The sequence below is a fragment of the Arachis ipaensis genome, chromosome B01, assembly GCF_000816755.2.
Source record: "Arachis ipaensis cultivar K30076 chromosome B01, Araip1.1, whole genome shotgun sequence".
In the NCBI taxonomy this organism is placed as follows: domain Eukaryota; kingdom Viridiplantae; phylum Streptophyta; class Magnoliopsida; order Fabales; family Fabaceae; genus Arachis; species Arachis ipaensis.
In genome coordinates this window covers 40,752,172-40,765,731 of record NC_029785.2, presented here as the reverse complement: position 1 = coordinate 40,765,731, position 13,560 = coordinate 40,752,172, and the positions used below count along the sequence as shown (strand labels likewise).

Genomic DNA, 13,560 nt, shown 5'->3' with positions numbered 1-13,560 from the left:
GCAGAAGCAAGTCCCCATCACAGAAGAGACCATTCAGCAAGCTCTGAGTCTTCCCCCTATTCCAGTAGGAATGGACGCTTTTCAAGAAGCCACTCTTCAGCGCCAGAGATACCAATTCAACTGGGACTCCGTTCTCGGAGTCATCGCATTACCTGGCAGCCGTTGGATCTACGGATACCACCGTACCCGCCCTAAGGGAATCTTAGCTTCCGCACTTACCTTGGAGGCTCGCGTATGGGCACAGATCATGTCCCATTACGTCTTTTCGAGCACTCATGAGTCCTCCTTCACTGCAGACATGGCTGTTCTACTATGGTGCATCCTTACAGACCAACTTCTGAATCTCGCAAGACATATCCGGAATGCTATGGAACACATACAAATTGCGGGCAACTTACCTTTCCCCGCCTTGGTCTCAGATCTTGTCTCAGCAGCCGGAGTTTCCTACAGAGCTGGGGACACCAAAGCCATGCTTCCACGGGATGATCAGTATGTCCCTAACGGGAAATACCTCAGACTCTCAGCAGCCACTACCAGCCTTCCTACTGCTCCAGTTGAAGATAATCCTTCTTCAACACCACAAGCATCTACAACTGAGAAATTGCTCCAGCAGATAATCAAACGATTGGATCGGCAAGAACAGAAAGCAAAGATGAGAGAGCGCCGTAACGAGCGCCGATTCAAACACCTCAAGGAGCTACTCAAGGGACGCTTCAGAGACTCAGACACCCCGGACTCCACTTCCTTTACTAGCACAGGGAGCCATGACGGTCCCGATGATGGAGATACTGCTACCAGCCCACCCCTGTTTCTGACAGATGGCACCGAGGACGGTGAAAAGCCTTAAGTGTGGGGAGGTCGGTCAGTACCTGACTTCCGGAGGTAAATTCTCTTCTCTAGCACCAATAATTAGGATATTTTAGTTAGATTTTCTTTCCTTTATAGAATAGAATAAATTTCATAGGTTAGGATAGTTGCATGCATGTTCTACTTGATTGAAAAGACAATAAGTTTCTTTTAAAAAAATCTATTTTTGGAACAAAATTTCACTAATTTTTCAAAAAAAATTCTTATGATAAATTTGCTTGAGTTGTAATTGGAACATGATATTTGAGTTAAAGAACACACAACCTGTGAAAGATTTGAGCCTTTATGAATGGTTACATTATTTAATCATAATTATTTCGTTCTTGTGTGTTTACTTCTCTATGATTGTAATCTATATTTTGTTTTATCTTATATGTCTAATAGTTATTATATTTGCGTGCTTGCACATGATTGAGGCCATTATTTGTTTAAACTCACTCATCCAAATTAAGCCTACCCTTTTCAATTACCTTTGTTAACCACTTTGAGCCTTTAATTCCCATTTGTTCGATATTTTACCACATTACTACCTTAAGCCGAAAAACAATCGTATATCCCAAATTGAATCTTTGGTTAGCTTAAGATAGAATTGTGTGTGCTAGTTAAGTATGGGAAATTGTGGGAACAAAAGTTGTTAAGAGAATGTGTCATGAAAATTTAAGGGGAATTTGGATACCTACTCATGTGAAACTACAAGAATTAAAAATCTATGTGCATTGATAAGCTTTATTTATTTATAAAAATAATAATAATAATAATCAATAAATAAGGGGACAAAATTACCCCAATGTTGAATTCAGAATTCAAAGATCAATGCACATAAGATAGAACCAAAATATAAGTTGATACATGAGTATGGATTGAAAAAGGGAATTCTGGGTAGCTAGGTATGAACTTTAAAGATGACATTAAGTGTATACAAGTTATGTTAGAGCTTGGGTTAATTAAAGATTCAATTTATTAGCTCACTTGACCAAATATACACCCCTACCTGTACCTTAGCCCCATTACAACCTTGGAAAGACCTCATGATGTTTGCATTGGTATATTAACTATCGTTGATTGGTTAGGAGAAGAACAAAAATTAGAAAGCATGATTAGAGAAGGATAGAGTGACCACCCTATACACTAGAGATTAGAGCATACATACATTATCAGTGAGGGTTCAATACTTGAATTTTCCAGTTCCTTGCTTTCATGAGCTATCTTCTTGCACTTTTATCTGTTTTATTGTGTAATGATAAAATTAGTGGAATTTGATTTGTAATTGTTTTGAAGAGCTTATTTACTTTTGATCAAGTGGACAAGAATCATATAGTTGCATTTATATATATATATATATATATAGGTTTGCATTGCATTTCATGAGTTTCTACATGTTCATACTTATTTCCTTATCTCCTTCAATTAAGCATGAGGACATGCTAATGTTTAAGTGTGGGAAGGTTGATAAACCACTATTTTATGATTTATATTGTGTTTAATTGTGTGGTTTTATCATGATCCTTACCCACTTATTCATTAAATTAGCATGCATTTAGATTTCTTTCCTGAATTTATTACATGTTTGAAAACTACTTCCTAGAGACTTTAATTATTTATTTTTAATTATCCTTTATTCCATTCGATGCCGTGATCTGTGTGTTAAGTGTTTCAGACTTTATAAGGCATGAATGAGTTGGAGATTGGAAAGGAAGCTAGCAAAAATGGAAGAAATACAAAAATTTTGAGGAGATAACCAGCGAGAAGTGACGCAGTCGCATGGCTCACGCGACCGCGCGAAGGAGAGCAAATCGCAGCGACGCGGCCGCGTGGCTCACGCGGCCGCGCGGATTGGAAAGCCCAAGCGACGCGGTAGCGTGGACGACGCGGTAGCGTGGACGACGCGAACGCGTGGCGAGGAAAAACGCGAATGACGCGTCCGCATGGATGACGCGATCGCGTGACATGTGCGATCTGCATAATCTGCAGAATTCGTTGGGGGCAATTTTGGACCCTATTTCGGCCCAATTTTCGGCCCGGAATTGCATACTAGAGTCAGAGAACATGCAGAAACAAATAAGACATTCATTCAGTCAACAGTTTTGGAGATCTAGTTTTTACTCTCTTAGGTTTTTCTCTCTAGGTTTTAGAATTTTAATTGGTCTTAGCATTGGAACATTGAGAAGAGTTATTTTCCCTCATCAAGACTTCAGATTTGGCATTCCAGCTTGTTTGACTTTCCCTTACTTAGTAAAGGATAACCAAACAGAACAACCATTAATTATAAATTAATCTTACAATCACTCCACCAGTAATAGAAATTCCAACCAATCAACTCCCAGTCAAGGCTTTTATTCATATTATTTAACTTTCCTCAATCTACATTCCAATTTACTTAGCTCAACTTCTTGGAACATCTGATTAATAAGATAGCACACTTTTCTGCAACTCGTTGGGAGACGACCTAGGACTTAAAACTCCTAGTAATTTTTAATTTAATTCTCTGTGACATATTTCTAAATTGATAGGCAGATTTTCGGTGAGTTAAGAACTATACTTGCAACGTAACCATTTGAATAATTTTTAATTCACTAGCTTCTGCGCCTCATCAATGAGCCTAGGTTTTGAATCCTGCTTTGTGAGTAGGTATTTAAGAGTAGCATGGTCAGTATACACAATCACCTTTGAACCTACTAAATAGGATCTAAACTTGTCAATGGCATAAACTACTACAAGCAGCTCTTTTTCTGTGGTTGTGTAGTTTTTTTGTGCGACATTTAGAACACGGCTGGCATAGTAAATGACGTGCAGAAGCTTGTTATGCCTCTGTCCCAGCACTGCACCAATGGCATGGTCACTGGCATCACACATTAGTTCGAATGGTAATGTCCAGTCTGGTGCAAAAATAACTGGTGCTGTGACTAACTTAGCTTTTAGAGTTTTAAATGCCTACAGACACTCTGTATCAAATACAAATGGTGTGTCAGCAGCCAACAGATTGCTCAGAGGTTTTGCAATTTTTGAAAAATCCTTTATAAACCTCCTATAGAATCCTGCATGCCCCAGAAAACTTCTGATTGCCTTAACATTGGCAGGTGGTGGTAATTTTTCAATTACTTCCACTTTAGCTTGATCCACCTCTATTCCCTTGTTTGAAATTTTATGCCCAAGGACAATTCCTTCAGTCACCATAAAGTAACATTTTTCCCAGTTTAAAACTAGGTTGGTCTATTGGCATCTTTTCAGAACAAGTGCTAAATGGTCAAGGCAGGAGCTGAATGAGTCTCCAAATACTGAAAAGTCATTCATGAAGACTTCCAAGAATTTTTCTACCATATCAGAGAAGATAGAGAGCATACACCTCTGAAAGGTTGCAGGTGCATTGCACAGACCAAAAGACATCCTTCTGTAGGCAAATACTCCAGAAGAACATGTGAATGCTATTTTTTTCTTGGTCTTGAGGATCTACTGCAATTTGGTTGTAACCCAAATATCCATCCAAAAAGCAGTAATAGTCATGACTTGCTAGTCTCTCTAGCATCTGGTCTATGAATGGTAAAGGAAAATGATCCTTTCGGGTGGCTGTATTGAGCCTTCTGTAGTCGATACACATACGCCACCCTGTAACTGTTCTTGTAGGAACCAGTTCATTCTTTTCATTGTGAACCACTGTCATGCCTTCCTTTTTGGGTACAACTTGGACAGGGCTTACCCAGGGGCTATCAGAAATAGGATAAATAATCCCAGCCTCTAGTAACTTAGTGACCTCTTTCTGTACCACCTCCTTCATGGCTGGATTTAGCCGCCTCTGTGGTTGTACCACTGGCTTAGCATCATCCTCCAATAGGATCTTGTGCATGCATCTTGCTGGGCTAATGCCCTTAAGATCGCTTATGGACCACCCAAGAGCTGTCTTGTATGTCCTTAGCACTTGAATTAGTGCCTTCTCTTCCTGTGGATTTAAAGCAGAGCTTATGATCACTAGAAAAGTGTCACCCTCTCCCAGAAATGCATATTTCAGGGACGGTGGTAGTGATTTGAGCTCGGGGTCAGGAGATTTCTCCTCTTCCTGAGGAATTTTCAGAGGTTCTTTTATTTCCTCTGATTCCTCCAGATCAGGCTGAACATCTTTAAAGATGTCCTCTAGCTCTGATTCGAGACTTTCAGTCATATTGATCTCTTCCACCAAAGAGTCAATAATATCAGTGCTCATGCAGTCATTTGATATGTCTGGGTGCTGCATGGCTTTGACAGCATTTAACTTGAACTCATCCTCATTGACTCTCAGGGTCACTTTCCCTTTTTGTATATCAATAAGAGTTCGTCCAGTTGCTAGGAAAGGTCTTCCTAGAATGAGAGTTGCACTCTTGTGCTCCTCCATTTCTAGCACTACAAAGTCAGTGGGAAAGGCGAATGGCCCAACCTTGACAATCATGTCCTCAAAATTATGCCTGATGGGTATTTAATGGAGCCATCAGCAAGTTGAAGACATATCCGGGTTGGTTTGACTTCTTCAGTCAAGCCAAGCTTTCTGATAGTGGATGCAGGTATTAAGTTGATACTTGCTGCAAGGTCACATAGAGCTGTCTTGGTACAAGCACCCTCTAATGTGCATGGTATCATAAAGCTTCCTGGATCTTTAAGCTTCTCTGGTAAGCTTTTCAGAATGACTGCACTGCATTCTTCAGTGAGAAAAACTTTTTCCATTTCTCTCCAATCCTTCTTATGACTTAAGATCTCTTTCATGAACTTAGCATAAGATGGTATTTGCTCAAGTGCCTCTGCAAACGGGATCTTTATCTCAAGAGTCCTGAGATAGTCTGCAAAGTGGGCAAATTGTTTATCCTATTTCGCTTGGCGGAGTTTCTGAGGATAAGGCATCTTGGATTTATATTCTTCAACTTTACTTGCTGCAGGTTTATTCCCTACAGAGGTGGTTGGAGAAGCCTTCTTAGAGGGGTTACTATCAGCACTTGCAGGTGTCTGATCCCTCATTAGCGTTTGAACGCCAGGCTTAGGTGCTGGATGGGCGTTTAACGCTAGCTTCCCACCCTTTTCTGGCGTTTAAACGCCAGAACTGGGCAAGGAATGCGCGTTTAATGCCAACTTTTCCCCATTTTCTGGCGTTTGAATGCCAGAAGTGGGCATCCACTGGGCGTTTGACGCCAATCTTTCACCCTTTTCTGGCGTTTGAACGCCAGAATTATTCCTCTCTGGGCTCTTGCTGTCCTCAGAGGGATTTTGGGCAGTGGTTTGGTTATCCTCTGTCAGTTGTTCCTTTCTTGGCTTTCTGCTACTTTGAGCTGAATTATTCAATGTCTTCCCGCTCCTTAGTTGAACAGCTTGGCATTCTTCTGTTATCTGTTTAGATAGCTACTGTCTTGTCTGATTCAATTGTGCTTCTATATTCTTGTTAGTATTTTTAGTGTCTTAGAGCATCTCTTTAAATTCTGATAATTATTTTGTCATAAGGAGTAATTGCTGATTAAGTTCAACAATCTGTTCTTGAGGATTAGGATCAGTAGTTACTGTCCTAGCCTCTTCTTTTATGGAGGACTCACTGCTTGAGTACAGATGTTGATTTCTAGCAATCATATCTATGAGTTCTTGAGCCTCTTCAATTGTCTTTCTCATGTGTATAGACCCACCAGCTGAGTAGTCTAGAGACAATTGAGCTCTTTTTGTAAGCCCATAGTAGATGTCTAACTGTACCCACTCTGAAAATATTTCAGAGGGGCATTTCCTTAGCATCCCTCTGTACCTCTCCCAGGCATTATAAAGGGATTCATGATCCTCTTGTTTAAAGCCTTGGATGTCCAGCCTTAGCTGTGTCATCCTTTTTGGAGGGTAAAATTGATTCAGGAATTTGTCTGATAACTGTCTCCATGTTTTCATGCTTGTTGTGGGTTGGTTATTTAACCACCTCTTAGCTTGATCTTTTACAGTAAATGGAAACAGTAATAATCTGTAGACATCCTGATCCACTTCTTTATCACGTACTGTGTCAGCAATTTGTAAGAACTGTGCCAGAAACTTAGTAGGTTCTTCCTGTGGAAGACCGGAATACTGGCAATTTTGCTGCACCATGATAATGAGCTGAGGATATAGCTAAAAACTGTTTGCTTTGATGGGAGGTATACAGATGCTACTCCCATATGCAGCTGTAATGGGATTAGCATATGACCCCAGAGTCTTTCTGGACTGTTCATTTCCATTTATGTCCATGATGGAGAAAAGAGAATTGATATGAGTTGCAATTAAATTATATTTTAAATTTTTTTGTTTGTTTACCGAAATTAAAATAAAATAAAATAAAATAAAATAATTGAAAAATTGAATATAAGTTCGAAAATTAGAAGAAAATGAAATAAAAGCAAATTGAAAACTAAATTAATTAATTAATTAAAAAGATTTTGGAAAAAGCAAGCTTAGTTAATTTCGAAATATGAAAGAAAAAAGTAGTTAGGTGATTTTTTTGAAAAAGATTTTGAAATTAGCAATCAAAAAGATATGATTGAAAAGATATGATTGCAACTTATTAAAAAAAGATATGATTGAAAAAATATAATTGAAGAAATTAAAAAGATTTGATTTTTGAAAAAGATTTGAAAAGATCAATTTTTCTTTTAAAATTAGAATTTTGACTTGACTAAAAAAAGATATGATTTTGAAAATCTTTGACTAATTTAATGCAAAATTTCGAAATTTATGAGTAAAATAAGGAAAATATATTTTTTTTTATTTTTGAATTTTAATGAGGAAAGAGAAAAATAACAAAATAACACTAAAATTAGAAATTTTAGATCAAAAGAAAGAGAACAAACAAGAAAACTTTGAATGTCAAGATGAACACCAAGAACACTTTGAAGATCAAGATGAACACCAAGAACAAATTTTTGAAAAATTTTTAAGTAAATAAAAGCACAAGGGACACCAAACTTAAAATTTTTAGAAAATCAAACACAAATTTTCAAAAATTTTAAAGGAAAACACAAAAAAGACACCAAACTTAGAATTTTTAAAGATAAAAAAAGAACTAAGAACATGAAAATTCAAAAAATTGAAAGAAATAAAATCATGCAATTGACACCAAACTTAAAATATGAAACTAAACTCAAATAAAAGACTCAATTTTAGTGACTCTAAATCAAAAAAAATAAATTATTCCTAATCTAAGCAACAAGATAAACCGTCAGTTGTCCAAACTCGAACAATCCCCGGCAACGGCGCTAAAAACTTGGTGCACGAAATCAATCACACTTTTGTAATTCCGCACAACTAACCAGCAAGTGCACTGGGTCGTCCAAATAATACCTTACGTGAGTAAGGGTCGATCCCACGGAAATTGTCGGCTTGAAGCAAGCTATGGTTATCTTGTAACTCTTAGTCAGGATATCAATAATTCTCATATTTAATTGTAAAAAGTAAAAGAACATGAAATAAATACTTATTTTGCAGTAATGGAGAACAGGTTGAGGTTTTGGAGATGCTCTGTCTTCTAAATCTCTGCTTTCCTACTGTCTTCTTCTTCATGCACGCAAAGCTCCTTCCATGGCAAGCTGTATGTTGGTGGATCACCGCTGTCATGGCTAACATCCATCCTCTCAGTGAAAATGGTCCAAATGCGCTGTCACCGCACGGCTAATCATCTGTCGGTTCTCGATCATGTTGGAATAGGATCCATTGATCCTTTTGCGTCTGTCACTACGCCCAACACTCGCGAGTTTGAAGCTCGTCACAGTCATCCCTTCCCAGATCCTACTCGAAATACCACAGACAAGGTTTAGACTTTCCGGATCTCAAGAATGGCCGCCAATAATTCTAGCCTATACCACGAAGGTTCTAATCTTAGATTAGAAACCCAAGAGATATGCACTCAAGCTATTGCAGATAGAACAGAGGTGGTTGTCAGGCACACGTTCATAGGTGAGAATGATGATGAGTGTCACGGATCATCACATTCATCAGGTTGAAGTGCAAATGAATATCTTAGAATAGAAGCAAGCGTGATTGAATGAAAAATAGTAGTAATTGCATTAATTCATCGAAACACAACAGAGCTCCTCACCCCCAACCATGGGGTTTAGAGACTCATGCCATCAGAAATACAGTATGAAACGTGTAAAGTGTCATGAGGTGTCCAAATACAATAGCAAAAGGTCCTATTTATAGAAAACTAGTAGCCTAGGATTTACAAAAATGAGTAAATAATGCAGAATCCACTTTCGGGCCTACTTGGTGTGTGCTTGGGCTGAGCATTGAAGCTTTCACATGTAGAGACTTTTCTTGGAGTTAAACGCTAGCTTTTGTGCTAGTTTGGGCGTTTAACTCCAGCTTTTATGCCAGTTCTGGCATTTTGACGCCAGAATTTTTATGCTTACTTAGAACACCGGTTTGGGCCATCAAATCTTGGGAAAAGTATGGGCTATTATATATTGCTGGAAAGCCCAGGATGTCTACTTTCCAACGCAATAGAGAGTGCGCCAATTGGGCTTCTGTAGCTCCAGAAAATCTACTTCGAGTGCAGGTAGGTTAGAATCCAACAGCATCTGCAATCCTTTTTCAGCCTCTGAATCAGATTTTTGCTCAGGTCCCTCAATTTCAGCCAGAAAATACCTGAAATCACAGAAAAACACACAAACTCATAGTAAAGTCCAGAAATGTGATTTTTGAATAAAAACTAATAAAAACATAATAAAAACTAGCTAAAATATACTAAAAACATACTAAAAATAATGCCAAAAAGCGTATAAATTATCCGCTCATCAAACACGCCAATCCTTCCCCGGAGTGCCGTATCGAGAGACGGTGTGGATAAAATACGAACCGTTGTCTTCAGAATCAACTATCCTCATTGCATAGGCCCTGTCAAGAATGGGAACAAACAAATAGAATATTGTCCGAGTGTAGTTCTCGGCTGCACTCCGCTCTAACTGTTTCAGGTTGGTGGTCATAATAGGGTCACCCTTTGCACACTTGAAATCAGCCTCCACTTCCTTTGCATGCACGAACATCAAGCATCGATGAAAATGACGTAAAAAATCAGTGTAACTGTATCGAAACTTAACATACCGTGATATCACAGCGTGCAAGCCCTCGCACCTTGAGGTTGTGCGAAATCCGGCAAAGAACTTTCCTCGTATGTGTGTTGTGGCCCAACTGTGCCTTCTCTCGTACATGTCTTGTACCCATCTTTTATTAGAGACGCCAAATTTCTCCACCATCTCAAACCACTTTCTCTGGAATGTTCTGACCTCGTAGTCGCCAAGCATGCAATCCCTAAACATCCTGGTGAATTTAGGCTTTCCGATGTTGCTCGCGGCGTTTCAAAGTAGATGCCAAGCACAGAGTTGATGGTGAGCCTCTGGAAAAACTTGCTCAATCACAGACTTCATTTTCCTGTCACCGTCGGTTATTATGGACACAGGAGCCTTCCCTTTCATTGCAGTTTGCAACTGTTGAAGTAGCCAGACATAGGTCTTTTCTTTCTCGTCTGCTACTAGTGCAGCGGCAAAGACAACCGTTTGGTTGTGGTGATTCACACCGGACAATACTACAAGAGGTGAAAGGTAAAAATTTTTCTTGTACGTTGCATCAAATGTAACCACGTCTCCAAATACCTGGTAATCAATTTGGCTGGTGCCGTCACACCAAAACAAATGTTGTAACACGCCCTCCCCGTCAACAACTTTGTAGTAGAGTACTGAATCATTTGCCTTGCACTCTCGGAGATACCTTAAGCACGATTCCGCGTCTAGGCCACCCTCCCTTCGTTGCTTCGCATTTACATTGTGCATGTCCCTTGTTGTGTATGGGACATTATGATACCCGCCGGCTAGGCTCGCCATAAAATCGTGAATTCGTGAGACGCCAATGCCCTCTTTGCGCATGTCGTTCATCTGCTCAATATCCGCTTCGCTCATCCTCCGATGGCCTAGGAGCATGGATGAAAATCGCAACTCAAGTACGTGGTGGTTATGTGCGTCTGAAAAGTATGCAACATACCAACGTTCTAATTCATCATCCATGCGAAGTAGCATCCTTGCAGGGCATCCACACCGTGTCTCGGCCCTCGGCCTCTTTTGCCGGTTAGGCATTGAGTAGAACTTGGGGGATCAGTACCCTTGTCGGTGGCACACGAACTCCTGCCGTATCCTTACTTTGCCACGTTTTTCGCTTCTGGAACGTCTCACGCTGAAGGTATGGTGCTTTGCATATTGCTGGTAGAACTCAAATGCAATGTTAACATCTGTGAAATTAAAGCGGAGAACCTCCTCCTCGCTCAAGTTCAAAAAATCAATCGAACCTATCGATTCGGCAGAACCAACAGCGTACAAGTCACCATCCGCATAATTGTTAGACATTCCTCCGACGCCATCCAAATTATCTTCCAATTCAACCGCATCCCCATTGTCGACATCGGCCTCTGCATGATGGTCGTGTTCTGTTTCATCTTCCTGTAAATCGTACTCCTCCGACTCCATCCTTGCAAAGCCTTCACCCTCAAATAATCCATCTCCATGGTCTACTCCGTCGCACATTTATGCTTCCTTGGTGACACGCACACCCCCAGTGGTATCTTTATCCCTGGAAACTGATGAGCGGATAATTTATACACTTTTTGGCATTGTTTTTACATAGTTTTTAGTATGATTTAGTTAGTTTTTAGCATATTCTTATTAGTTTTTAAATAAAATTCACATTTCTGGATTTTACTATGAGTTTGTGTGTTTTTCTATGATTTCAGGTATTTTTTAGCTGAAATTTAGGGACTTGAGCAAAAATCAGATTCAAAGATTGAAGAAGGACTGCAGATGCTGTTGGATTCTGAGCTCCCTGCACTCAAAGTGAATTTTCTGGAGCTACAAAAGTCAAAATGGCGCGCTCTCAATTGCGCTGGAACGTAGACATCTAGGGCTTTCCAGAAATATATAATAATCCATACTTTGCTCGAGTTTAGATGATGAAAACTGGTGTTCAATGCCAGTTCCATGTTGCATTATGGAGTTAAACGCCAAAAACAGGTTGCAAAGTGGAGTTAAACGCCAGAAACAGGTTACAAACTGGCGTTCAACTCCAAGGAAGACCTCTACACGTGTAAAGCTCAATGCTCAGCCCAAGCACACACCAAGTAGGCCCCAAAAGTAGATTTCTGCATCATTTACTCATTTCTGTAAACCATAGTAACTAGTTTAGTATAAATAGGACTTTTTACTATTGTATTTGGAATTTTTGGATTATCTTTTGATCCTTTAATCATGTTCAGGGGGCTGGCCATTCGGCCATGCCTGGACCTTGTTCTTATGTATTTTCAACGGTAGAGTTTCTACACACCATAGATTAAGATGTGGAGCTCTGCTGTTCCTCATGAATTAATGCAATTTATTATTGTTTTTCTATTCAATTCAAGCTTATTCCTATTCTAAGATATTCATTCGCACCCAAGAACATGATGAATGTGATGATTATGTGACGCTCATCACCATTCTCACCTATGAACGCGTTCCTGACAACCACTTCCGTTCTACATGAAGATGAGATAGAATGAGTATCTCTTAGATATCTAATACAGGGGACCGAGTTTGAGATATTAGAATCTTCGTGGTATAAGTTAGAATCCATGGACGGCCATTCCTAAGATCTGAAAAGTTTAAACCTTGTCTGTGGTATTCCGAGTAGGATCTGAGAAGGGATGGCTGTGACGAGCTTCAAACTCGTGAGTGCTGGGCATAGTGACAGACGCAAAAGGATAACTGAATCCTATTCCAGTATGATCGAGAACCGACAGATGATTAGCCATGCAGTGACAGTGCATTGGACCATTTTCACTGAAAGGACGGGATGTAGCCATTAACAACGATGATGCCCAACATACAACTTGCCATGGAAGGGAGTAGGAATGATTGGATGAAGACAGTAGGAAAGCAGAGGTTCAGGAGGAACGAAAGCATCTCTATATGCTTATCTGAAATTCTCACCAATGAATTACATAAGTTTCTTTATCCTAGTTTATATTTTATTTATATTTTTATTAGCAATTCACCATAACCATTTGAATCCGCCTGACTGAGATTTACAAGGTGACCATAGCTTGCTGCAGGCCGACAATCTCCGTGGGATCGACCCTTACTCACGTAAGGTTTATTACTTGGACGACCCAGTGCACTTGCTGGTTAGTTGTGCAAAGTTGTGACAAAGTGTGATTCACGTTTGAGAGCACCAAGTCTTTGGCGCCATTGTTGATGATTGCAATTTCATGCACCAAGTTTTTGGCGCCGTTGCCGGGGATTGTTCAAGTTTGGACAACTGACGGTTCATCTTGTTGCTCAGATTAGGTAATTTTATTTTAATTTTAAGTTTTTGTTTTTATTCTTTTTATTTTTGAAAAATTTTCAAAAAAAATTTAATAAAATCATAAAATCAAAAATATTTTTGTGTTTTTTGTTTGAGTCTTGAGTTAAATTTTAAGTTTGGTGTCAATTGCATGTTTTTAAAATTTGTGCATTTTTTTCGAAAACTCATGCATATGTTCTTCATAATCTTCAAGTTGTTCTTGACAAGTCTTCTTGTTTGATCTTCATATTTTCTTGTTTTGTGTCTTTTGTTATTTTTCATATGCATTTTTGCATTCATAGTGTCTAAACATGAAAAATCTCTAAGTTGGTGTCTTGCATGTTTTCTTTTCTTGAAAATTTTCAAAAATAAGTTCTT

The 13,560-nt window shown here is 39.2% G+C and overlaps 1 protein-coding gene across 1 annotated transcript; it reads right to left on the bottom strand.

Annotated features, from left to right (window-relative positions):
* LOC107605962 (protein FAR1-RELATED SEQUENCE 5-like) lies at positions 10,176 to 10,946 on the bottom strand. Its single transcript, XM_016307923.1, has one exon. It carries the CDS (start codon positions 10,944 to 10,946, stop codon positions 10,176 to 10,178), a length of 771 nt encoding a protein of 256 aa, XP_016163409.1.